The 26,192-nt window shown below is 40.2% G+C and overlaps 1 protein-coding gene across 1 annotated transcript in view; it reads right to left on the bottom strand.

Moving 5' to 3' along the window:
• The window catches only part of ART3 (ADP-ribosyltransferase 3), a 98,254-nt gene that overhangs the window by 6,000 nt on the left and 66,062 nt on the right, over positions 1–26,192 (bottom strand). The window contains exons 5-11 of the mRNA XM_011966193.1: positions 24,388–25,099; positions 9,219–9,251; positions 7,917–7,949; positions 6,549–6,578; positions 6,050–6,097; positions 3,075–3,107; positions 2,413–2,445 (exon numbers count right to left, since the gene is read on the bottom strand). Coding sequence (XP_011821583.1) covers positions 2,413–2,445; positions 3,075–3,107; positions 6,050–6,097; positions 6,549–6,578; positions 7,917–7,949; positions 9,219–9,251; positions 24,388–25,099 — 922 coding nt within the window. The remainder of the gene's footprint in view (positions 1–2,412; positions 2,446–3,074; positions 3,108–6,049; positions 6,098–6,548; positions 6,579–7,916; positions 7,950–9,218; positions 9,252–24,387; positions 25,100–26,192) is intronic.

Below are 26,192 nucleotides of genomic sequence, written 5' to 3'. Positions count from 1 at the left end.
TAATCTATCGAATATTGTACAGAAAGTGAAAAAGAATGGTATGGGTACTTGAAGTATGGTTTTTACTGAATGTATATGGCTTTCAGACCATTGCAAAGTCAAAAAATCCTAAGTTGAACCTGATAGAGCGGGAGCACCGTCATCTTGGACAAACACCGCCACTTTAAATTCCAGCTCCCTTTCTAGCCTCATGCATTTCAAGGAAATCACCTCTTCTAACTACAAGCAGACAGAAGGAGCAAACAGTAAAACACAGATAAAACAACTGGGGCACAAAGGGAGGTGAGGGGAAAGTCTCTTGAGTAACTCCCAAACTTCACCCTCATACAATGGGCCCCAGTAAAACGGTGGGCCTTAATAAGCACATTCCTTTCCCTTCAGGTGCACTAAGTTAGGGAAGCTAAAAGCAGACTTGGGGAATATGCCTGCAGCTGCAGAACGATGTATGGGAACAGACACACAACTCTCCCTCCCAGAAAAGCACAACAAAGAGACACAGAAGCAGTCCAAGCCTCTGATAAACTCTCCCACCCTGAATCCTTAAAAACTCTTAGTCTGTAAAAAAGTGGGCCTCTAACCTCACTCGGCCAGAAGGCGCCTCTCAGGTTTTCTCTAAAATAGATCTGTCCTAACTGGCAAGCCACCTTTTCGTGTTTCTTTCCTCTTTCTTTAATTCTTACAGAACCATTGTAACTTGGAGACCATCTGTACTACCAAGTGTGTGCCTAGCATTGAAATATTATGATATTACCATATTTTAACAGCTTTGAAGCCAAATAGCAATTCTAGGTGCCCAAGATAGAGGTGGATAACTAAATCTGTTTGGAAGACAAGTGTAGCACAAAGTGAACAAAGCTTGAAAAGTTTGAGTCCTGGGTGTCTCTTTCTAGCCTATTATAAGTTCCTTAATCTTCTTATGTTCCATGTTCTCATCTCTCAAGTGTCAATAACATTTATCTCATTGGATTAAATGAGCTCCTGTGTACTGTTTTCACATCACCTTTTTAAAAGCTACACACAGCTTTCCAGGAGAGGGCACAATACACTGTAGTCCCAGCAAAATCTAGTGGCCTATTGGACGATACAGAGTGTGGTGAGGAGCACAGAATGGCTGGTCCCAGTATTGGCACGCTGCACAGTCCTCATTCACAGTTCTTGGATGATACTATTTCTATGTCTACAGATTCCCTCACCCTGGGAAGCCTGCCTCATTCTGGAATAGACAGGCCCAGCTGGAAGCCAACTGTTCCAGTTTAAGATCAAGTGCCTTTTTTGATGTTTGGCCCAGAGAACCATAATAGCAGCCTGCTGCTCACACTGAAAGTTCTCATCGTTTTCGCTGTCTGGCTTGTAGACTGGGGTATTGGCAAGTGTACAGCCCAGATGTCTTCCCCAGACCCCGTAAGACTGAACTAACTGAATGATTATGGTAAAGGACTTAGAATCCATGGTGCCTCCACCCCTAGTAAAGAATATATTACCAGGTTTTTCATTCAGTTGTATCATTTTTATTCCTAAACAAGAAAGAGGTTTTCAGATAATAACAAAGGCAGCTACTATTTACTACTATGCTACTACCATTCATTTTGCTGGGTACTTTATCTCATTAGGTCTTTAATCAGCCCTGCAAGACAGAAGCTTTCCTCATTTTACAGATGTGAAAGCAGAGGCATAGAAAAGTGAAGTAACTTATATAAAGTTACTGAGAGGAAAGAGACAGAGACTTCCTGAAGCCAGGTCTGTCTGTCTACACAGCTCACGTTCATCTCCCGCCATGCTCACTGGCTGCTTTCAGATAACCACAGTTTGATGAGCAAGACCCCCGTGACGGCACTATGCAAACCCAGGACCAGCGAGCTGAAGAGATGTAGATGCACAAGGTGTGTCGTCAGTGTCACTAGAGATTCACTTCAAAGTTGTGGCCGAATAAATCCAACAGTACAAACTTGGGTCAATATAAAAGAGGTCCTGGACCCTTTTCTCTGAGCCTATGTTCTCTGAGCCTTTATTTAACTAACAGAAAACGCTGTTTCTGTACACAGCATGCAGCTTCCACTGGCAGCAGTGTTACGTGAAGTTCAGCACTGTGTGGCTGGATATAGTTTTTAAGATGCCAAATATCTAATTTCTTTAACAGATCATCATTTCCATAATAACAAAACCTGCAAAAACTATTTTCAAAGTACTGCATGAACTCAGGAGAAAAGGTTTTAAGCATTGGACAGTGGCTTGCACCCTGAGATTCTATGGTTTCATAGTCCTTACAAATATTCCTGTCATGTACATGTGACCACTGATGGCTACATTTGATAGATGATAATTATGAGGCATAGACAGTCCCGTGCATGTCTAATGGTGAATATACTCCCCAAACTGGCACCTTCCCCTCTGACATGCCTATCAGTTGCTTACCAGGTAGTGGAAAAGGTTCTGGAATTTTCATTCCTAAATGAGAAGGAAGTTTTCAGTGACTTACAGTTTGCTCCACTGAGTATAATTTTCAAACTCTTGTCTGCTGAGCTTAAGAGATGCAAGCACCCAAGGCCCCAATGCACTATAGTTTCTGGCTTTTTATTTAAAAGTTCTCCTTACATAAACCCTCATTATACAAATCCACACCAAGATTAGAAGAGTCTTCTGCCATAGCACTTCACTGAGCGTGTTTATGCCAGGAGAATACCGTGTTTTGTTACCTGGAGATACAGGCAATGAGATGTTAGCCAAGACTAACAGTCAACTTGTGCATAAAGTTAGGTTTCTATTGAATAATTTTAGCTGTAGAACCTGGAAGGTGCTGGATTGATGCATCCAGATCCCAGGAGCCTTTCCCTCAGCCATATCCAGAGCAGAACTAACTTTCCTGCCCCAGAGACAATGTTCCAGGAGCACATGAATGCACAGGGGGAAAGGGACTTTCTCTACGCTTCCCCAGCTAAATATTTGTAGATGACTGGCAGGCAGCTATAAGGGAAATGTTCATGAATAAGAGTCTCATGACAGTATTCTCCTAAATGCATGGGGAATCCTGCTCACCTCATTCTTGGGCTCAGGGAATAAATAGAAAGCTGTCTTACCTGGTATTTCGGTGGGTTCAAGGATTTTCACACCTAAAGGCAGAAATGAATATTGGTTTGTATTAAACAGTTATCTTATATTGTTAATACTCTCTTGGGTCTATCCTTCCTCCATTTCCAACTCAAAAAAAAAAGGCAGGGAGAAAGAAAAAAGAAACAGCAACAACAAAAACACCAACACCTTTCAGTGGCTCTTCATTCTCCATGTGGCAGAGTCCAAACTCCTTAGCCTGGACTTTAAGAACTTCCACAATCTAACCCCTGTCTCTCCAACTTTAGCTTCAGGAGGCAGTCCTAATACATCAGTTTGTGGATGACACAGTACTGGTTTTACATTTCTGCTTGGTTTAGCTCTATTGTAATTATAGTTATTAGCTCCGTGACTTTGGGCAGACTACTTAATCCCTCCTAACTTCAGTTTCTCATTTTGCAAGAGAAATATTTACTTCTTACGTTTGTAGTTAGTGAGGATTAAAGGAAAGACCGCATAAAAGTGCTTGGTACACTGCATGGAGCAAAAAAAAGAACTCAATAAATGAAGTCCCTTTCTTCTAGTCTAACTCATTCCTCAAACTCTCCAGGCTCAGTAATATTTTTTTATTTTTTGAGAGACAGGGTCTCACTGTGTCACCCAGGCTGTAGTGGGGTACAATGACACAATCATAACTCACTATGATTCTCCTGCTTACGCCTCCCAAAGAGCTGGGATTATAGGTGTGAGCCACTGTGCTGGCTTTCCACAATGCTCTTAATCCTAGGAATCCTCATTGTCTCCTAACCATGTACCTAGTCTCAGTAAATAGATTATTTACCAGGTGAAACAGTGAGGCCCTGACTTTTTATTCCTAAGGATGAGAATAAGAACTAGTTAGTAAAAAAATGCAATCAGCTTGAAAATTAATTTGACCTTATACTTGACTTCTGTAGTAGAAAACTCAGAACGTTTTGAGAAATGGCAGGGCACAAGGTAACAAAAAGAAGGTATTTAACCCACTGGAGCCTAACTGATGATAAGAACTAAGGCTAGTGACCCAGAATCTCTCCTAGGCTAAGCATCTCTTGTTCATTTTTAAAAAATCCAACCCAAAGACCTTGACCCAAAATTGTCATTATATATAATATATAAAATATGCTTCCTAATTATATAATATGTTATAATTTGGAAAAATACAGAAAATTATTAAAAATTAAAGTTCTCTTAAAACTGCAGATCTCAGAAATACTCTACTCATTCTTAACATATTTGGTGTATTTCAATCATTTTGCTATGCATACATATGTATGCATATACATTTTTAAAAGTTGGTATTATACTGTATATGCTGTTTTATATCCAATTATTTACCATTGTATTAAGAATACTTTCTTCCATCTTTAGATGGTTTCAAAAACATGATTTATAAGTTGTTTAGTGTTTCATAATATAGATAGTATTTTATTTAACCATACCCAACGGTTGGACACTGAGGCTGTTTCTAAATTTTTGCTACTGTCAAATAAAAATTATAGGAGACCATCGCTTTAGACTAAGTTTCTGCAGTAGGCCCCAAAAGACCAGACTAAAAATTGACATGGAGTCGCCCAAGCTAAAGTTCCATACCACCTAAACTAAGTTGTCTGACCTTCTAAGAAATTAGGAGAAAGAAATAACAGAATTTCCCAAACAGGCCAGTTTAAAATCTTCAATCAGCTTAATAAATGAAGTTCCTGCTGCTTCAATCCTTACACACAAAAAAGGTAGCCTGAAATAAACTGATGTTAACTTATCAGTTATTTTTCTACTGTTCTGTCTAAAAGTAACTAATATACTCTGTTCTTTGCTTCCACTTTCTTTGGCTCTTGTGTGTCTTTAAAGCCAAACTTCTGTGCTCAGCTCAATGGAACACTTATTCTATGGAATAAAGTGTTGTCCAATTCTAGAATCTCAAATAAAGCCAATCGATCTCTTTAAATTTGTTGTACTTTTGTCTTTTGACACCACCATAACACTGTGATAAGCATTTTTGTACACAAATCTTTGTGTTCATCTCTAATTTCCTTGGGACAAATATCCAAAAGTGTTTTAACCGAGTCAAAAGGTATAAACATTTTTAAGACGAGTAATACGTACTACTAAATTGCTCTCCAAAAAAGTTCCAATTTATAATCTCACCAGTAATTTATGAGACTGTTCCTGTCCCGGTACCCTTGAGGACATCTGAGTAATTTTTTTTTTTCAAGACGGAGTCTCATCGTGTCACCCAGGCTGGAATGCAGTGGCGTGATCTCGGCTCACTGTAACCTCCACCTCCCAGGTTCAAGTGATTCTCCTGCCTCAGCCTCCTGAGTAGCTGGGATTACAGGCGTGTGCCACCATGCCCGGCTAATGTTTGTATTTTTAGTAGAGACGGGGTTTCACTATGTTGGTTGGGTTTCACAGGCTGGTCTTGAACTCCTGACCTTGTGATCCACCCGCTTTGGCCTCCCAAAGTGCTGGGATTACAGGCGTGAGCCACCCGGCCTGGCCATTTGAGTAATATTAAAAATAAAACAAAAACAAATACTTGAGGATGAGATATACTTTGGATGTACTAAATAATCAAATGGATATAGCTAATGGCATATATTAATCAGATTGCTGGAGATAGAAATAAATACAAAGAATAGTCATTTTAATTTAGAAAAAACGACACTATTTGTTATGCCCTGCCCAATACCCTAGAGGTCACAAGAATGTGGGGAAAAATTAGCCACACCTTCCTCTATTTGGTGGGATGACCTAAAGATTGTTAGACGGGAGAAACAGAGTTGCTATGCCATTTTTCTAAAGAATTCTACCTGAAATCCAGGAGGGTCTCTAATATAACAAACCAGTAAGCTAAGGTGAGCTCTGCCTTCCTCCCACTTTTCTTACCATGACATTCTTCCCTGTTCCCACATGTAAAGGGAGATATATTACAAAATGTAAGCCCCCAGAATTTATATAAATGTCTTACCACGGTCTTCAAGCTTCTGGTTTTTCTCACCTGAGTCACAAAAATAAGCTCATCAGTTTTTAATGTTGGAACAAAACAATTGGCAGTTACTACAGCTACAGCAAAATTATTTTCAAGAAATATGAAAATATTCCCACCTGTAAAGGGAGGTATCTTGCAAAATGTAAGCCCTCAGAATTTTTTTTTTTTTGACACGGAACCTCGCTCTGTTGCCAGGCTACAGTGCTGTGGCACGATCTCAGCTCACTGCAACCTCCAACTCCCTGGTTCAAGGGATTCTCCTGCCTCAGCCTCCCAAGTAGCTGGGATTACAGGCACACGCCACCATGTCCGGTTGATTTTTGTATTTTTAGTAGAGATGGGGTTTCACTATATTGGTCAGGATGGTCTCAATCTCCTGACTTCGTGATCTGCCTGCCTCGGCCTCCCAAAGTGCTGGGATTACAGGCATGAGCCACTGCGCCCGGTCAAGCCCCCAAAATGTATAAAAATGTCTTACCGTGGTCTTCAAGCTTCTGAGTTTTCTCACCTGAGTCACAAAAAAGAAGTTCATCAGTTTTAACAATGACACAGAAGAACTGGCAGTTACCATTGCTACAGCAAAATTGCTTTCAGGAAATATGACTATAAAGAACCATTTGGTATGTCCAGGAAACTACCCTACTAAACTTACGTTGTCAATCAGAGTCTAAATGTACCTTAGCTAATGAACTGGAACATTCTCTGCCCCCACTATTAAGAAAAGTATTACAAATAGCTTGTCTACCAGGGATCTCAAGGAGCCAAGAAAATGTGTATGTTGAAGAGTTAGCTAAAGTCCCTGTGAAGTGATCAGTAGAACCTGTGACTGCAATGGAACAATAAAAAGAAGGGCTGCTAAGAAGTCCTCAAGGTGTAAAGTGCTTCACTTCTATCAGGACAGGAAGTATCTTCCCAAACATGAAATAAACTGCATGTTTTAAAAAGGCTGGAACCTCTTCTCTTTTCAACAAACAAAAATTTACTGTAGCCACATAAACCAAACACATGATAAGGAACTTACATGCAAAGAAATGATTTGGGCCATATATCCTTAAGTGGAAACTTTAAGAGCATCTAATCACCTACATATTTTAGTTAAATAATATTAAACATCAAGCATCAGCATATTTGAGAGATGCAAATATGCTGAGTTCTGTGTTTTCATCTGAGTATTTGGAGTCACGTAGGTTCATTTCAATGACTGAATACAGAGCTGTACCTAAGAAGCCCCCAGAACTGATCAAGAATGACTAGCTCTTCATTCTCACCACCCGTATTCACCAGAAAGTTTCCATGTTGTTCAGATCTCCACAAAGCCAATTCTCTCATTTGAGAAAGGTACATTTCCCTAGAATAGCTTCTTTATTTTTTTCTTCTCATATAGGCCAAGTCACTGCTTTATATCTGCAAATATTCTTCAGCTAAGAAATACATTTGCTAAACAAGAAAGAGCTATTAAACATCCAGGTGAGGATTATTATTATTAACTTTGGAGACAGGGTTTCGCCCTGTCACCCAGGCTGGAATGCAGTGGGCGTGATCTTGGCTCACTGCAACCTCTGCTTCCCAGACTCAAGTGATCCTCCCACCTCAGTCTCCCAAGTAGCTGGGACTACAGGTGCACACCACCATGCCTGGCTAAGTTTTGTATTTACAGGTGCACACCACCATGCCTGGCTAAGTTTTGTATTTTTTGTAGAGATGGGGTTCCACCATGTTGCCCAGGCTGATCTCAAACTCCTGGGCTTAAGTGATCCATTCACCTTGGCCTTCCAAAGTGCTGGGATTACAGGCATGAGCCACCATGCCCAACCAAGATTATTTTTAAAAATTAGAGCATACTCACCAGGGTTGTAGACATAGACAGGTTGAAAATATTCTGAAATACAGACATGTTTTCATTACATGGTACTATGCTTAGATGTGAATGTCAGGTTCAGTCTATTTTTAAATGTTCATTAATAATAAAGATTTAGTTGGCTTATATTTAAGAAACATAAAAATATGGTTATTATGAGAGACATAAAATTTTAATTCAAAGACAAATGGATGTGGATTCACTTTTTTTTTTTTTTCCTGAGACGGAGTCTTGCTTTGTCGCCCAGGTTGGAGTGTAGTGGCACGATCCCGGCTCACTGCAACCTCTACCTCCCAGGTTCAAGCGATTCTCCTGCCTCAACCTCCCAAGTAGCTGGGATCACAGGCACCTGCCACCACACCTGGCTAATTTTTATATTTTTAGTAGAGCCAGTTTCACATGTTGCCCAGGCTGGCCTCAAACTCCTGACCTCAAGCAATCCACCCGCCTCAGCCTCTGGATGTGGATTCATTTAAGTTACATGAAAAAAAAAAATTCACAGGAAAGCTAGCCAGGAAGACAGCTAGAAACAGACCCTTGTTTTTGAACTCTTTGTCTCTCTTCTGATACCTTTGGTATGTTTTTAAACTTTTTAATGAGGAAATCTTCAAAAGGATCCGCCCAGAGCATGTCTTCATCCAAAGGCATTTTTGGTATCTTCAATTCAAATTTATTCGGCCTATTTGATAATGCTGTTCCTTAATACTCTTAGAATTTTCTACCTTCCCAAATCTTTCCCACAGTCCTCTAAGAAAGATTTTTTTTTTTGTCACATCCTCTTATTTTTCCCCGAAGAAGTTAAAATCGACCATATTACCCTTGTGTCATCCCATTCTCCTCCCTCCTTGACCTATATTCATGCCATTCCTTCATTGGTCTCCCAAATGTTATTTCCTAAGATAAGAAAATATAGGAACAGGAGCTAGCTCTTTGCACAGGAGTCAAGTGGGAAATAGCTGAAGATGCAGGGGAATTAAGGAGTCCTTAAACTCCTGTAAAGTCAGGCTCGGATGACAGCGGCATGTTCTCTTTATGCCCAGGCCAGTGCAGTGTTTGAGAGAAGAGCCACAGGCAAGTCTGTGGGTGGGGATGAGGGTGGCAGTGGGGAGCTGGCAGCAAAGGCTCCTAGGCCCTCCACCGGAAAAGGTACTAGCAGTAGCACAATTTAGCTTTGAGAAAATGATGTCTGACAGTATGACAGCACAGTGGTGGGGTGGCTCTGACCCATACCTATGAGAAGTCACTGATAAAATTCCTACTGTAGGGATAAGACCTTAAAGCATACCTTACCTAGGTTCTCAACACAGTTTTCAGTTTTTAGTCCTGAAACACAAAGATAAAGCTTTATTAGTTAGACATAATCTACCCTAGTAAAATATTTCAATTCATCTATGGCTATTGGTAACTGAATCTGTCAGCTCCTGGTCTATCAGACTCATAATTAGTAAGATGCAAATTGCAGGCTGGGCATGGTGGCTCATACCTGTAACTCCAAGGCTGATGCGGGAGGATCGCTTCAGCCCAGGAGTTCAAGACCAGTCTGGGCAATATAGGGAGACCCCATTTCTACAAAAAATTTTTAAAAATAATTAGCCAGGCATGGTGGCACACACCTGTAGTCCCAGCAACTCACGAAGGTCAGGTGGGAGGATCACTTGAGCCCAGGAGGTTGAAGCTGCAGTGAGCTGTGATCATGCTATTACACTCCAGCCTGGGCAACAGAGTGAGACCCTGTCTCAATTATTTAAAAAAATTGCAGAACAATTATATTTTAGTATTTACAGTATAGCCACCAAACAGCCATACGACCTCTGACAAAACACCTAAGCCTTCTGGAATTCAGTTTTCTTATCTGTATCTTTTACTAGAAGACTGCTTCAAATGACTTTCAAGGGCCCATCCTGAGCTGATACTTTATCATTCTATTCTATAATTAGTCTGCAAAATTTAGGAGAAAATTTACCTGTCCAACTAATCCTCTCTTCAGATACTAAATATCCTCAACAAACCTATCCCTCTACTACAACAATTCCTATCCTTTGAAGAAAAAGAATCTCAATGAGACCTTCAACATCCTTTAATATTTGAACAAAGATCCTTCGCATTCATATAAAGGAAATGAGTTGGTATGCACCAGAATATTCATTTGTGTATGAGGAAATCCACAGTATTTGGAGAACAGAACGTGGCATCTGACAGTACTTTTTGTAAGGTCATAGATGTTCTCACTGGTGATGCCCTAGAAAAAGTTGTCAGTGCTGCAGTGATTCCCCTGAGACTTGACAGAAAGGGAATCTACCAGCCAACAGCAGTAAGGTAAGAAGGTTAGTGAGACAGCATACAGATCTGGTGCAGTATGAGCCATATGGAAGGCCTACCAGAATGCACAACGAAGGTCCAGATGCCTCGCGGTCTCTATTCCATACCTGACAAACACACTAATCTAATCTGGAAATTCAGCTACCTGAGGAGGAGCCTCTTTACCTACAATAGGAGAATCCCTAGAGAGGCCTGGCTCCTAAAAAGATATATACTTCTATAATCTACTCTCAAGTCCCGCTCCATTTGTAGTGAGTGTCTGAACCAAAAATCCAGGTGATTTGGTCCATTTTCTACTGGTCCAGGAAATAACAGATCTGTTATAATCTGGACAGTGCTCTGAGGTTAAACTCAGGCATTTGACTAGACTAGAAATTTAAAAATTGGTTCTAGAGATTATTGCAAAATATTGTCTCAGGGCATGGTGGCTCACGCCTGTAATCTCAGCACTTTGGGAGACCAAGGCGGGTGGATCACCTGAGGTCAGGAGATCGAGACCATCCTGGCCAACATGGTGAAACCCCATCTCCACTAAAAATACAAAAATTAGTCCAGTGTGGTGGTGTATGCCTATAATCCCAGCTACTTGGGAGGCTAAGGCCAGAGAATCACCTGAACCCCAGAGGCAGAGGTTGCAGTGAGCCAAGATCGCGCCATTGCAATCCAGCCTGGGCGACAAGAGTGAAACTCTGTCTCAAAAAAAAAAAAAAACAGTTGTCTCAGCAGGAGATGAGTGAGTACGAGCCTCATCCAGAGAGCTTATTTGAGGATAAGGTGAAGGTGAGGGGAATTGTGGATGAGAAGGCTACAGATGTAAGTTGAAAGATGCAACCTGGAGACCAGGCACTAGGGGGATTTTGAAAGGCTTTGTCTTTTGTCTGTAGCACAAGTTAGAGCATGTTTCTCAAAGTGTACTTTTCTAGCCACATACTTCAGAATCACCTGGGTGCTTATTAAAAAGGCAAATTCCAGGACCAAAGCCAGGACTATCATTGCTGCATACTTTCTAGAGGGGGATGCCTTGTAATCTGCATTTTAAATAAGCACTCCAAGTGATTTTTATGCACAAAATTTTTGAAGGCCTCCTGAATAGAAAAGAATGGGTATCTTTATTTATTATATATTTTTTTCTTTTTGAGATGGAGTCTCACTCTGTCACCCAGGCTGGAGTGCAGTGGCGAGATCTCGGCTCACTGCAACCTCTGCCTCCCGGGTTCAAGCAATTCTCCTGCCTCAGCCTCCTAAGTAGCTGAAATTACAGGCACCCACCCCCACGCCCAGCTAATTTTTGTACTTTTAATAGAAGCAGGCTTTCACCATGTTGGCGAGGCTGGTCTTGGACTCTTGACCTCAGGTGATCCACCTGCCTCATCCTCCTAAAGTGCTGGGATTACAGGCATGAGCCACTGTACTGGCCTCTTTAATGTTTAACACAGAGTCATTTTGTTAATATTGCATTTCTCTTCCCTATTTAAACTCTGGATTTAATTTTCTATTTAGCATTTTCAATAGCAGTAATCAAACTATTTTGAGTTTCTGAAGAAGTAGCAGGGTTAAAAATGGATAAGAGAATTGGTTCAGAAATAAAAGGAGAGGCACAAATATATAAGGAATGAAAAAGGAAACCTGACAACAGATTCAGCAGATGTAAAAAGACATGAGAATATTATGAACAGCTTTATGCCTACTAATTTGAAATACAAAGGCCAATGGACAAATTCCTAGAAAAATTTAACTTACTAACCATTAAGTAGTTTAAAATTTTTCCAGAAAGAACATACCAAGATAATTCAATTTTTATAGACAGAGTACCAGAGAGAAGGGAGTGGCACAAACAGAACTCCAGAGATCTGCAAAGGGTTTCCCTCAAGTATTCAGTGGAGTGCTGATCAGATTATATGTGTGAGATAACTACCCAAGGCCAGAGAAAGAACCCGCAAGGTCAAAAATAGTGTCTATTCCCATCAACCAGGCTGGAAAACCTTATAATCCACAGGCACTAAGTAGAGTATTGAGAAGGGTACAGCCTCAGCAGTGAGAAATAATGAGCCCTAGATTAAAGTGACTCTGGTTCTGCCTAGAAAATCTGAAGAATCAGCCCTAAAACAATCAAACTGTTTTAAAGTAAATTAACTATGTACCAGAACAAAGCTCAAGAATATTTTTAGGAATATAAAATTACCATGCACACAACAAGGTAAAATTCACAACATCTTGCACCCAATCAAAAAATACCAGCAAAGAAGCAGGAAAATACAATTCATCATGACAAGAGAACTCAATCTAATGAAACTACCCCAGAGCTGACACAAACGTTAGTATTATTAGAAAAGTAAATTAAAGTAGTCATTACAACTGTATTCCATGTGTCCAAAAAATAGATTAAAGGTGTTGTCTTACCTCCAGTTGCCACACAAAATACCAGAGACTGGATGGCTGAAACAACAGATTTTTGTTTCTCATAATTCCAGAGCTGGGAAATCCAAGATCAAGACACTGGCAGATTCAATTTCTGGTAAAGGCTTTCTTCTTGCCTTGCAGATAGCCACCTTCTCACTATATCCTCATATGTCAGAGAAAGAGCAAAGCCATGGTCTCCTTTCCTCTTCTTAAAAGGACACTAGCCCCATCATGGGTACTCCTACCCTCATGACCTAATCTAAACCTAATTACTTCTCAAAGGCCCTACCTCCAAATACCATCACAGTGAGGATTAGGGCTTCAACGTATGAATTTTGTGGGGAGAACATTCAATAGTGAATGTCAGTACTACTAACAGGTGTTAAGTAGAGATGTGGAAGATATAAAAAGACCCAAAATGAATTTCTAGAGATAAATTTTCTGAGATGAAAAACACACTAGAGAGAATTACTGACAAACTAGACACTGCAGAAAAAAGATTAGCAAACTTGACATATTGCGGTATGCAGAATAATACCCTTCTTAAAGAGGCCTACGTCCTATCCCCAGAACCTGTGAATATGTTCTTTTACATGGCAAAAAGAGAACTATGGTTGCAGATGTAAATAATGTTGCTAATTAGCTGGCCTTCAGGTGGGGTATTTAGCTTGGATTATCCAGGTGAGCTCAATCTAATAACATAAATCCTTAAAAGTGGAAAAAACAAGAAGTAGAAGAGAGGATCAGAGAGATGCAAGGTGCAGAGGACTCAACATGCTGTTTCTTTCTTTTTTGAGACGGGGTCTCAGGGTCTCCCTCTGTCACTTAGGCTGGAGTGCACAGTGGTGCGGTCATGGCTCACTGCAACATCAAACTCCTGGGCTCATGCAATCCTCCCATCTCAGCCCACCACAGGCAGCTGGAACCACAGATGCATGCCACCATGCCTGGATAATTTTTTTATTTTTTATTTTTGTAGAGGCAGAGTTTCACCATGTTGGCGAGGCTGGTCTTGAACTCCTGACCTCAGGTGATCCTCCTGCCTCAGCCTCCCAAAGTGCTGAGATTATAGGCATGAGTCGCCACACCTGGCCATCAACATGCTGTTTCTGACTGAAAATGGATGAAGGAGGCCGTAAACCAAGGAATGCAGGTAACCTCTGGAAGCTGGAAAAAGAAAGAAAACAGATTCTTGCCTAAGCCCCCAGGAAGGAATGCAGCCCTACCAACACCTTAATTTCAGCTCAGCAAGACTTATGTCAGGCTTCTGAAATACAGAATTGTAAGATAATAAATTTAGATGTGCTGTTTTAAACCATTAGATTTGTGGTAATTTGTTATGGCAGCAATGAAGTACTGAAATACACAAAATAATAGAAAACATCTAAAAATGAAACAGAGAGAAAAATACTAATAACAAAAACCATTAGAGTTTCACTGAGCTGGAGACAACCTCATGCAGTTTAATATACATATAAACAGAATCCCTAAAGGAAGAAGAGAGGGGTGAAAAAATATTTGCACAAACAGTACTCACAACTTTCCTAATATGATGAAAACTATGAACCTACAAATCCATAAAGTTCAATGAACTCCAAGCACAAGATACATGAAAAAAAACGACACTAAGTAACATCATAATCAAATTGGTCCAAATAAGTATGATAAACACAAAGTCTTAAAAGCAGACGGTGGGGAGAAGGGGGGTTAAATAAAGAGGAACAGAAATGAGACGCACAGCAGATTTTTTTGTCAGAAGCAATTTAAGTAAAACAACAGGGAAGCAGTAAATTTGTAAACTACTCAAAGAAAAGAAAAAAAGATCAATCTAGAATTCTATACCCAGTGAAAACAGCTTTCAAAACTGAAGGTGAAATAAAGACTTTTCATACATACAACACTTAAAGGTAAATCTGACAAAAGATGGAAAAGACTTACAACCTCAACACTATTCGGATACAGCTGACAGAAAATAAGACCTAAATAAATGGAGATTTTATGCTGTGTTCATGAGTTGGAAAAGTATATATTTTTAAACTCTTCTCATATTGATCTATAAATGCAAGGCAAGCTTAATCAGAATCCAAGCAGAAATTGTAGACATTGACAAGGTGATTCTAAAATTCATATGGAAGCATAACGAACATATAATCACCAAAACGACTTTGCAAGAAAAGAATACGATGAACACTACCTGGTTTTGAGGTTTATTATATAGCTATAGTGATCAATATATGATACTAAGATAAAGATAAATCACCAGACACAGTGGCTCACACCTATAATCCCAGCACTTTGGGAGGCTGACGCAGGTGGATCACTTCAGGTCAGGAGTTCAAGGCCAGCCTGGCCAACATGGTGAAACCCTGTCTCTACTAAAAATACAAAAAAAATTAGTCGGGCATGGTGGCACATGCCTGTAGTCCCAGCTACTTGGGAGACTGAGGCAGGAGAATTGCTTGAACCCGGGAAGCAGGGGTTGCAGTGAGCTGAGATCGCGCCACTGCACTCCAGCCTGGGTGACAGAGTGAAAACTCCATCTTAAAAAAAAAAAAAAAAAGGTAAGTTACAAATTGGGAGAATATATTTGCAAACCACATATCAAACAAAAACCTCGTATCTACAATACATAAACAATTTTCAAAAGATAAGAAAACAATCTCGTTAAAAATGGACAAAAATCTTTGAACAGATGTTTTAGTAAATATATACAAATGGCAAATAAGTATGTGAAAAGATGCTCAACATTATTACTCATTAGGAACACGCAAATTAAAACCACAATAAAATATCACCACATATCTATTTAGAACTGTTAAAAAGACATCTATGAAGTGTCGGCAAGAATGTGGTATAGCTAGAACTCTTATGCACTCCTGGTGAGAATGTAAAATGGTACAGGTACTCTGGAAAACTATTTGGCAGCTTCTTTCAAAGTTACACATATACCTATCATATAATCCAGCCAATGCATTCCTAGGCATTTACTCAAGTGTAATGAAAGCATATATCCACACAAAGACTTGTACATAAATGTTCATAGAAGTTTCATTTGTAATAGCCAAAGACTGGAAACAACCCACGTACTAATCAACAGGTGAATAGACATGTAAACTGTGTTATGTCCACTATTCTACAACAGCATGAATAAACTATTGATACATGCAACAACACAGATGAATCTCAAAACAATTATGCCGAGTGAAAGAAGCCGGGCAAAAAAGAGAACATACTGTATGATAAGATTTGGATGAAACTCTAGACACTGCCAACTAATCTATAGTGACAGAAAGTACATTAGTAGATGCCTGGGGGGATTGGGAAACAGGGAAAGGGAGGAGAAAGGAATTGCAAAGAAGCATGAAACTTTTGCAAGCAACAAATATAAAATGCTCATAGTCTTGACTGTAGTGATGATTTCATTGGCATATACATATATCAAAACTTACTAAATTTTACTTTATGTGCAGTTCATTATACCAATTATAACTCACTAAAGCTATTAATTTTTTTTTTCTTAATTATGAGGATGAGATGAACAGGGCAGGACTAGGTTTTGGATCTGGTCTCTAGTTCCCTACCAACAGAAGCCCTTCACATCCCTGACTTGTTAAATACTGGAGAATTACATCGCTGTCATGTTAGCAGAGAAGTCTACAGTTAGAAACATTAGATGCAGTCTGGACAAGAGTAAATAAAGCCCTCCCACAAGTTCCCATCTCTTTCAGATCCAAAGAAATTACAAATGTCAATGACTATACTCACAGCAGATTAGAATCTCTGGCAACAACACTACGTCAGAATTTGTAGGTCACAAGGACTTCCTCTTTCTGCAGGGCTGCTACTGCTAGCCTGTTAACTGGTCCTGATTGAGACAGACTGTCTTATCGAAAGAAAAGTCATGATTCACTAAACCAGTATCTTATTATGTAATACGTTCTCTCTGAACTAAATTCCCATAAAGTTGGACAAACTCTCAAAAGCTCCACTGTCATATGGAAATCTCACCTCCAATAAACGGTCAAACCTGGCTCCTAAAACCTAATCCACTTTCACAAACATGTGGCTGACCTGCAATTAGATCTGTGGTTTTTCTAAACAGTGGCTGAGGTGTTCACAGGGCTACCAGAGAATATTTTTATTTATTTATTTATTTATTTATTTATTTATTTATTTATTTAAGATGGAGTTTTGCTCTTGTCTCCCAGGCTAGAGTGCAATGGTGCAATCTCAGCTCACTGCAACCTCTGCCTCCCAGGTTCAAGTCATTCTCCTGCCTCAGCCTCCCAAGTAGTTGGGACTACAGGCACCCACCACCATGCCTGGCTAATTTTTGTATTTTTAGTAGAGACGGGGTTTCACCATATTGGCCAGGCTGATCTAGAACTCCTGACCCCGTGATCCTCCCGCCTTGGCCTCCCAAAGTGCTGTGATTACAGATGTGAGCCACCACGCCCAGCCTCCAAAAAATATTTTTAAATTTCAAGAAAAACACAGCCAGGCTTGATATCTGTCAGACACCGTGTGAACTACTAGCTTGAGGTAAAACTCAGTTTTAAAGTTACACATTATATCATGTTACACACTGTTTGATGACACATGTTTGCTGTATTAGTCTGTTCTCCCGCTGCTATAAAGAAATACCTGAGACTGGGTAATTTATAAAGAAAAGAGGTTTGATTGGCTCATGATTCGGCAGGCTGTACAGGAAGCATGGCAGGGGAGGCCTCAGGAAACTTACACTCATGGCGGACGGTGAAGGGGAAGCAGGCTCATTTCACACGGCCAGAGCAAGAGGAAGAGGGAGAGGGGGAAGGTGCTACACAATTTTAAACAACCAGATGTTGTGAGAACTCTATCGTGAGAACAGCACAAGGGGGATGGTGCTAAATAATTAGAAACTGCCCCCATGATCCAATCACCTCCTTCCAGGCCCCACCTCCAACACTGGAGATTACAATTGAGCATGAGATTTGGGTAGGGACCCAGATCCAAACCATATCATTTGCAAAGCTAGGTCTTTTTAGCAATTGTCACAAAAAGCTAATATATGTGAAAATCAGTGTGGAACAGGAAACGAGATAGTACATAATCTGATTCCAGGGTCTGAGAAGCTGTGAACGTCCAAAAAGCAAACACATCCCATTAGCAAGTAATTATTGTTACAATAATAGTACTTTAAAAAAGTATGTGCTATTTTTCAAAAGTTTACTAAGGTGTTAAGATATAAATACTGATTTGTGGTATTCATAAATACCACATTGATTTTCACATATACTTGGTTTCATTACAACAATTGCTAAAGATCCAGTTTTGCAAATTTATGATGTCATCAAACAGAATGTACTATGATATAACATGTAACTTTGAAACTGAGTTCCACCTCAAGCTAGTAGTTCACCCAGTGTCTGACAAATATCAAGTATGGCAGTGTCTGTTGTGAAATTTAAAAATATTCCTTGGCAGCCTGGTGAATTGCTGTAGCATTCAGGGACACTTCAGCCACTGTTTAGAAGTACAAATTTCTTATGGTGTTGGGTATGTCACTTCCTATTAGGCCTAGGGACATGGATCTTATTGATGTCTCAATCCTAGACAATTCCAGACAACAGTACAGAAACTTTGCTACTCCTAGGAAATGCTACAGAAACGTGCCAATCAGAACCAATGGAGACACTTAACATTTAAAGAACACACAAGGGCTGGGGGTAGATTTATAACAAATAAATCTAGATAGTCCTGTAGGCTCACCTTCTTTCCGCCTTTTTGATGGCTTAGCAGAGAGCTGGCTCAACAGGTCTCAGTAAACTCTACAAAATACTACTACAAGCCACTGGAGTCTAGAGGCTCCTCCTTTCTATCAATGCTACTTTCCAGCCAGGGAACACTATTCCCTGGCCCTCTTACTCTATAAATTATGTAGAGTATTATACAGGCTGGCATCTCTCTATGGAAACATGGACCAAAATGCCAGATAATCTCTGCTTCCTCTGTTCAGTAAAAAAAAAAAAAAAGAGAGAGAGTTCAGGGGATGGTATGTGCTCTACTATTTCTCTGTATATAAATTTTCTTCCTATAAACCTGACATATTTGCACTGTAGGGTGGAGGGAGTCCCAAAGCCATGGCTTCCCACGAGGTATTTATAATTCATTCACCGTCCTCCCAGTCGAGGTATAATTTTCCAATGGAGTAATTTTTTTTTAAGAGATGGGTGTCTCACTATGTTGCCCAGGCTGCACTTGAATTCCTGGGGTCAAGGGATCCTCTTGCCTCAGCCTCCCCAGTAGTTGGGTCTACAGGCATACACCACTGCACCCAGCCCCAGTGGAGTAATTTTTAATGATAATGGATGTAGCTTGATTATACAGCTAACATTTCAACTTTATCACATTTTCTAGAAAAAGAGCATAAAAGACAGTTAACCTGGGCTAATTTTCTATTGAGGAAGAAGAAGGGTTTCTGTTACTCCTTTTCTCAGAGTTCACTCACATCGGCTTGGATTAACACCAAGATTAACGCCTATGACCACCAGGAACTATGTTATCTAAAGAGACGTTGATTTTCTCTCCACTTCCTAATGAACAAAGTTTCCAGCTAACTAGTTTTTGAAAAACTCACAATATATTTTTATCTTGGAAATCACAGGCAAGTTTAAATCATTATTGTCGGACTGTGTTTAGCACACTAAACTTAATGCAGTAAAATTTTTTTTTTACCCCTTTTAGAAATACTGCCTTTTTTAATCCAAAGTCTCAGTTATATCCAGTCACAATGGAACAAGATTCTGACTATATCCTCCTTAGCTAGGGCTCTTAAAACACTTGGCCATTGTTCTTCAGACTATTTCAAACTGCCTGTCTTTAAAGGTTACTCCAGGGAGTTTTTGATCCTGCCTTCCCATCTCTAGATGGCGGCAGAGGACTCCAACCCAGGGTTAAATCAACACACCCGAGTACAATGGCTGACTGTCAGAGCTCCCTAAACACATGGTACCTGTGCACCTCCACAATGGCCTGCACTTCTCCATGCGGGCCTGAACTCTGGCGCTTTCAGAATCAATCCAATAGAACCTCTTTGGTTCTTTCATAATCCCACTCACAAACATGGAGTCTGTGGGCTCCATGGCCCACCGCAGCCCATCAACCAGACCCCTATGCTAAAGTTAGCTTGTAGCCACTGCAGCCAGGGCTTTGATATAACTAACGGTTCCACAAATGGCATCTGGCCAAAGGCATCAAAAGCACCAAAAGCGGTACCATTTCTGTCAGCCCAGCTGCTGCAGCTGGGATTTTGGCTGTGCTATGCTGGTAAAGTTTCACAAGATTGGTGTAGGGAGGGAGGGTCTATGGTATAACTCGAAACTATGGCCAATTTCAAGCTACTGTCATGTAGGGGGAGCTGGAAAGAAGACATGCATACCCACAATCCGTTCCCATGAGCTCATCTAAACTGGCCCCAGCTGGCTTGGTTTCGGGTCAGGTCCAATGTATGGTTGGTGAGAATGAGCACTTTTCCTTTTTTAAAAAATGAATTTTATTGTATATATTTAAGGTTTACATGATATCACAAAATACATATGGATAGTAAAATTGTTACTATAGTGAAGCAAATTAACATAGCTATCATCTCACATATTTTTGTATGTGTAACAAGAGAGCTAAAATCCGCTTATTTAAGTAAAATACAATTTTATTGACTTTAGTCCTCATGTTACACATTAGATCTCTAAATCTATTCATCCTACCAATCTGCTATTTTGTATCCTTTGATCTACATCTCTTCAGTTCCTCTCCCTACACCTGTGGTAACTACTGTTTCATTCTCTCTCTTGTTTTTGATCTCATATATATTCCACATATAACTGAGATGATGTAATAGCTTTCTGTGTCTGGCTTATTTCACTTAGCATAATGTCCTCCAGGTCCATCCATGTTGTAGCAAATGGCAGAATCTCTCTCTTTTTTTAAGGCTGGATAATATCCTATTGTATATATACCACATTTCCCTTATCCCTTTGTCTGTTGGTGGACATTTAGGTTGTTTCTATATCTTGGTTACTGTGAATAATGCTGCAGTGAACAAGGGAGTGAAGATATCTTTATGAGGTGGTGATTTCAACTCTTTGGGGTGTATACCCAAGAGAGGGATTACTGGGTCATATGGTAGTTCTATTTTTTTGTGGGGGTGGGTGGGAGGGTTCTTGTTGCCCAGGCCGGAGTACAGTTGTACAGTCTCGGCTCACTGCAACCTCCTCTTACTGGGTTCAAACAATTCTCCTGCCTCAGCCTCCTGAGTAGCTGGGATTACAGGCATGTGGCACCACGCCTGGCTAATTTTTATATTTTTAGTAGAGATGGTGTTTCACCATGTTGGCCAATCTGGTCTCGAACTGCTGGCCTCAGGTGATCTGCCCGCCTTGGCCTCCCAAAGCGCTGGGATCACAGGCGTGAGCCACTGTGCCTGACCAGCAGTTCTATTTTTAATTTCTATTTAAAATAGAAACCCCCATACTGTTTTCCATAATGGCTGCACCAATCTGCCTTCCTACCAATGGTGTTCTAGGGTTCCCTTTTCTCCAAACCCTAGCCAGCATTTCTCATCTTGTCTTTTGCCTTTTTTTCCCTATCTTTTTGATAAGCACTTTTCCTTTCAACACAAATTTACTCATTTCGCTTTCATCTGCTTCTTCTAGAATCGTCCTTCTCAGGTGCAACTCAGTTGCAGGACCAGGGTGAGGCAAATAAGGTGCCTAGAGAAAATTTAAGGAGGCACTCTCAGTAATATACAAGTGCAGGGACAGCCCTAAGTGAGGACTTCCTTAAAATTTTCACCCTAGGCACCCCAATAGCCACACAGCTTCTGCCATCCAATCATAAATGGATCTGTCCCTACCTAAAAATCAATGTCTCATTAGCACTTCCCTACCACCCAGCCTTTTTTTTTATCTCATAGTACCTTGGCTACATTTAGTCAAGGTCTAAAAGTCTATCCCACTTTAAGGCCTACTGCACGCATTACTCCACTGGACCTAGCAGCGATGGTTTTTGGTTCAGTTAGGCAATCACACCTTCAGGACCCGAAAAGGCCAACCCCTCACCAGTTTACTCAGTTTTGCAGAAAAATACATGGCAGTGAATAAAGCATACTGTCTAGCAGCAGAGCAGCATCAGACATGTTCCTTTAATGCAAGTCTTCACCGGAGTCCAGGGCTGTTCTTTTGCCTCCAAATTACAGCTCAGGTTCAAGGAAACAAGATTACACAGGTGGGTGTGTAGGAGCCTCTCTAGCTTAGTAGCCTCATGCCACACATAAAATACAATATATTTTGAACCTATTCAGGATTGCTATGAGAGAGTACTGCTCTCCTTCCAGGACTCAACAAGAAGAACACCTGGGTATGTCACACCACATTCAGGAAAGCCCAAAGCTATGGCTTCTCCTCAAGTATTTATAGTTCATTCACAAACCTCCCAGCTCAGATGCACTTTACCAATCAAGGGTTATGTTTACCACAGACAACACTGTAAGATCACACAGCTGTCATTCCACCTTTCGTAGATTACAGAGAAAGAGTGCTGGAAGATCACCAGGAGGCCATTTTCACAGGAGACAGGAGAAAGGGTTTACTAACCCTTTGCTCACACATACTAAGGCACAACACCATAAAATTTCAGAATGTTAGGAATAAAGAAAACAACCTAAAAACCTTCCAGATTTTTGTTTTTAAAAAGTCTCAATCAAAGTTTTAGTAATTAGAATGGCTTCATACCTTTCAACAACAGCTACAGAACCTACAAGTCACTGGGGGAATATCTTCAAAATTCCAAGGAAAAACAGTTTCTAAAATAGAAATGCAAATCTATATAAACTATTAATCAAGCTTAAAGGTCGATCTCTCAGAGATGCAGAGACTTAGAAAATTTTCCTTAATGGACCATTTCTCAGAAACTTTTGTAGAATCCCCATCCCCACCACACCAAACAAAGGAGTAATCCAAGAAAGAGTTGCAAATCCAAGAAATAGGAGATCTCTCATAGGGAAGAAGCAATGTCTCAGAATAGTAATGAATAGAGATTTCAGGACAGTCAGCAGGCCTAAAGAGCATATCATAGAGCAGTATGATGAGGGAATTATCCAGGGGAAAGAAGAAATTTATATTTCTGTCAAAGGATTTGGGGGTGAATTACTGATTGAATATAAAAAAACTAAGGAAACAAACAAACAAAAATCATCCAATAACCCTGGGGTGAAAGAGGGATTTAAGCGCAGAAAAACCACTCTAATTCAGCTATGTCCTGTCTTTACTGTGCTGGGAGAATGGGAAGGGGGAAATGGAGGTACACTGGGAAGGAGGGTGTTGGCTTTCAAAACTTTTGGTTTACTGATCTAACAGTCATTTCTAATTCTCTTTTCCTTTGTCTCCCCCACACACTATATTCCCTTGGCTGGAGAAAGGCTAATTACTGCCTTCCCAAGCTTCTCTGGTAGCTATGGGTGACCACGAAACTGTTCAAGTCAATCATTTGTAATTAGGAGTTTAGTAAGGGTTTCTGGGAAAGCTTTTACTTTCCTTATTGAACAAGTAGATTTGGCAGTCATTCCCTTTCCTTTCTTTTTGTCTTGGACATGGATTGATGCCTAGAGCTGCAACAGTCACAAGTGCAAACATGAATCAACAAACAAAACGTAGTAAGGATGGTGGAACAGAAAGGAAGAGCGTGAGTGACTGATGACATAGATGAGCCACTGCGCTGACTCTGAACAGTCTGCCTCTAAGACTTATTAAATGAAAGCTCAGTCAGGTTTTCTGTTACTTACAGCTGAACGCATAAAAAATTCTTAGCTAATACATGATAGATGAGAGTTAAATATTCATTCTCTATAGCAGGAAGTCAATACATGATATCTAAAGATTTAAAAACTAAGAAATAACATGTTGAAGCATGTTATTTACTTGGAAACATGACAGTAAGCACCTGAAGAAATAGCTAAAAGAATGAAAACTGGATGCCACTGAGGAGTGGAAATTGAGAAAGGTGGGGCTGGCGACTGCTATTTTTCTTTTTCTTCTTTTTTGAGACACTGTCTCGCTCTGTTGCAAGGCTGGAGTGTAGTGGTGTGATCACAGCTCACTACAGCCTCGACCTCCTGGGCTCAAGCAATCCTCCCACTTCAGCCTCCCATGTAGCTGGGATCACAGGCATGTGCTACCAAGCCTGGCTAATTTTTAATTAATTTATTTATTTTGTAGAGATGGGGGTCTCCTCCCAGGCTGCACTATTTATTTATTGTAAGCCTTATAGTAGGGTCTCTCAACATTAGCACTACCAACATTTTGGGCCATATAATTCTTTGTTGTGTGGGGCTGTCCTATGCATTGTTTATCGGTGTTTCTGGCCTCTGCCCATTAGATGTCAGTGGCAATCCTCCTTTTCCCCAATTGTGACAACCAAAAATGCTTCTGACCATTGCCAAATGACCTTGCAGGGCAAAACTGCCTTTGGTTAAGAACCACTGCCTTATAGTGCTATTTTAAAAAATTTTTAATTATACTGTAAATGTATAATTTTCATAAAATTAATTATGGTTAAAGAGACAGTATGAAATAAGCTAGACAGAAAACTGCCAAATGTCATTTCACCTTTCAAATACCTCTCACTCTCCTTCACTGACCTTTCCCTAAGCCTAAGAATCCCACTCCTTTCCTCCCAGACAAGCACAGACAGAGCAGACACTTACCACCTAGAAATGCACACTCATAATGGCTGCAGGTCTTGTTTGTGCTTTGAAGGATAAGGTTATTGCCAGCCCCTTCCTGCGACACTTGAAAAACCTCATTCAGAGGTATTAAAGTAATTCTTTCACTTTCTTTATCAAGAAATTTTTCAATGTCAACTCCAAGGCATGTGTAGATGGATAACACAGTGAGCTGGTCATCAGCAGCCTGAGGTTTGACTGAATATGCCAAGGTAAAATGGCCAAACCTGGCTTGGTTTAGCCCTCCAAATGTAAATGAAGTGCCCTGGCTTGTTCTATATACCACATTTTTGGAATTGGCCTCACAAGGTCTTCTCAGCAACTGCAGGGCTCTTGTCAGGTAAAAGTGGAAAGCTTTGAACTGGAAGCCATAGATATAATCTTCTCGAGATTGCCCAGCCATCTTCACAGCTTCACTGAACAGATGGTAAAAGGGAGTTTGCTCTTGAGCTTCGGAAATATATGCCATCAGGGCTATTCCATGGTTATCCTTAAAATTCACAGGGAGAAAGATTTGAGTCTTTCGGGTTGCCCATTTGGCTTTTGCATTTTCCCACACAGTATCTAATTGCTGGTGGCTTGCTTTTTCCTCCTTTAGCAGTTGGGGAACGTATTTAATTTCCATCCTGTCAGTACATTTCAGGTATTCATCATCAAATGCATTATCTGCCATGTCTAACACTTCAGCCTTCACCTTCAAAGGAAAAAGAAAGTAATACTCTTGAAATAAGAAATTTAGTGAGTATCATTTTCTCTCACATTATTACCCCCATCTTCTCATCCCTTGCCAAAATTCTCTCCTTACTTATAACCAACTTTGGGTAGGATTTTTACGCAGGAAGTATATTCCACTGCTACTGATAACTTTTCTCAGCTGTGACATATTTGTGTGAAAGAGTAAATGTCAGTGGGTGACAGGGTGACAGGTATGGGTGAGATTGTGCCTGTAGCTCATTTATCTGGACATTATGGTACAGAGCAAAGAACAATGAATGTGAAGCTAAAGAAATGGGTAGCAGTCCCAGCTTTGAACAATATTCTTAGCTAGATTTCTTCGACCCGTCAAGGCTGTTAGGAATTTGAAGTATCATATGCAAATATTATTCATGATCTATAACACATAATGACAAACATTACTCCTTTTCCTTTGGGGTTGCCCCCTCCCTTGTCCATATGGCTTGGGTAGAAATGATTTTGCATTTCCTGGATAAGCAGGTGACCTAAGTCTAGCAATCAGAGCTCCCAAAGGAAAAAAATGAATCTTTCTTCCTTTAAAGCTATAAGCCCTAAGGATAATATTGACCTAGGGCTTCCAACAGTTATTCTTTTTGTTCCATGGAGAATTCTGTCTGAAAATAAAGCAACAAATAAGGCTTGCTGAGCTGAGAAGTAGAGATAAGGCCCTGAAAACATACTTTAGACACTGAGTTAACTGTACCTGAAGACTGTGTTCTTCACCAATTCTAAGAATCAATAAATTCCCTGTTTGCTTCAGCTAGTTTGAATTGTATTTCAGTCACATACAACTGAAGAGGCATAATGCCACATACAACTAAATTATACATATACGTATGTTCACATACCATAAGAAGCAGGGTGGTGTAATGTAATCAACACTACTTTGAAGCCAGGCAGATCTGAGTTCAAATCCCATTTGTTACTAATTAGGTATGGGAAAGTTACTTGACATTTCTAATCCTCAAGTTTTCCATTTAAAAAAATGAAGATAAAACACCAGACTCGGTGGCTCATGTCTGTAATCCTAGCACTCTGGGAGGCCAAGTGGG

Source organism: Mandrillus leucophaeus, unplaced genomic scaffold (genome assembly GCF_000951045.1).
Source record: "Mandrillus leucophaeus isolate KB7577 unplaced genomic scaffold, Mleu.le_1.0 Scaffold75, whole genome shotgun sequence".
Classification (NCBI taxonomy): Eukaryota; Metazoa; Chordata; class Mammalia; order Primates; family Cercopithecidae; genus Mandrillus; species Mandrillus leucophaeus.
The sequence above is the reverse complement of the archived record's forward strand: the minus strand, read 5'-3'. Positions and strand labels throughout refer to the sequence as shown.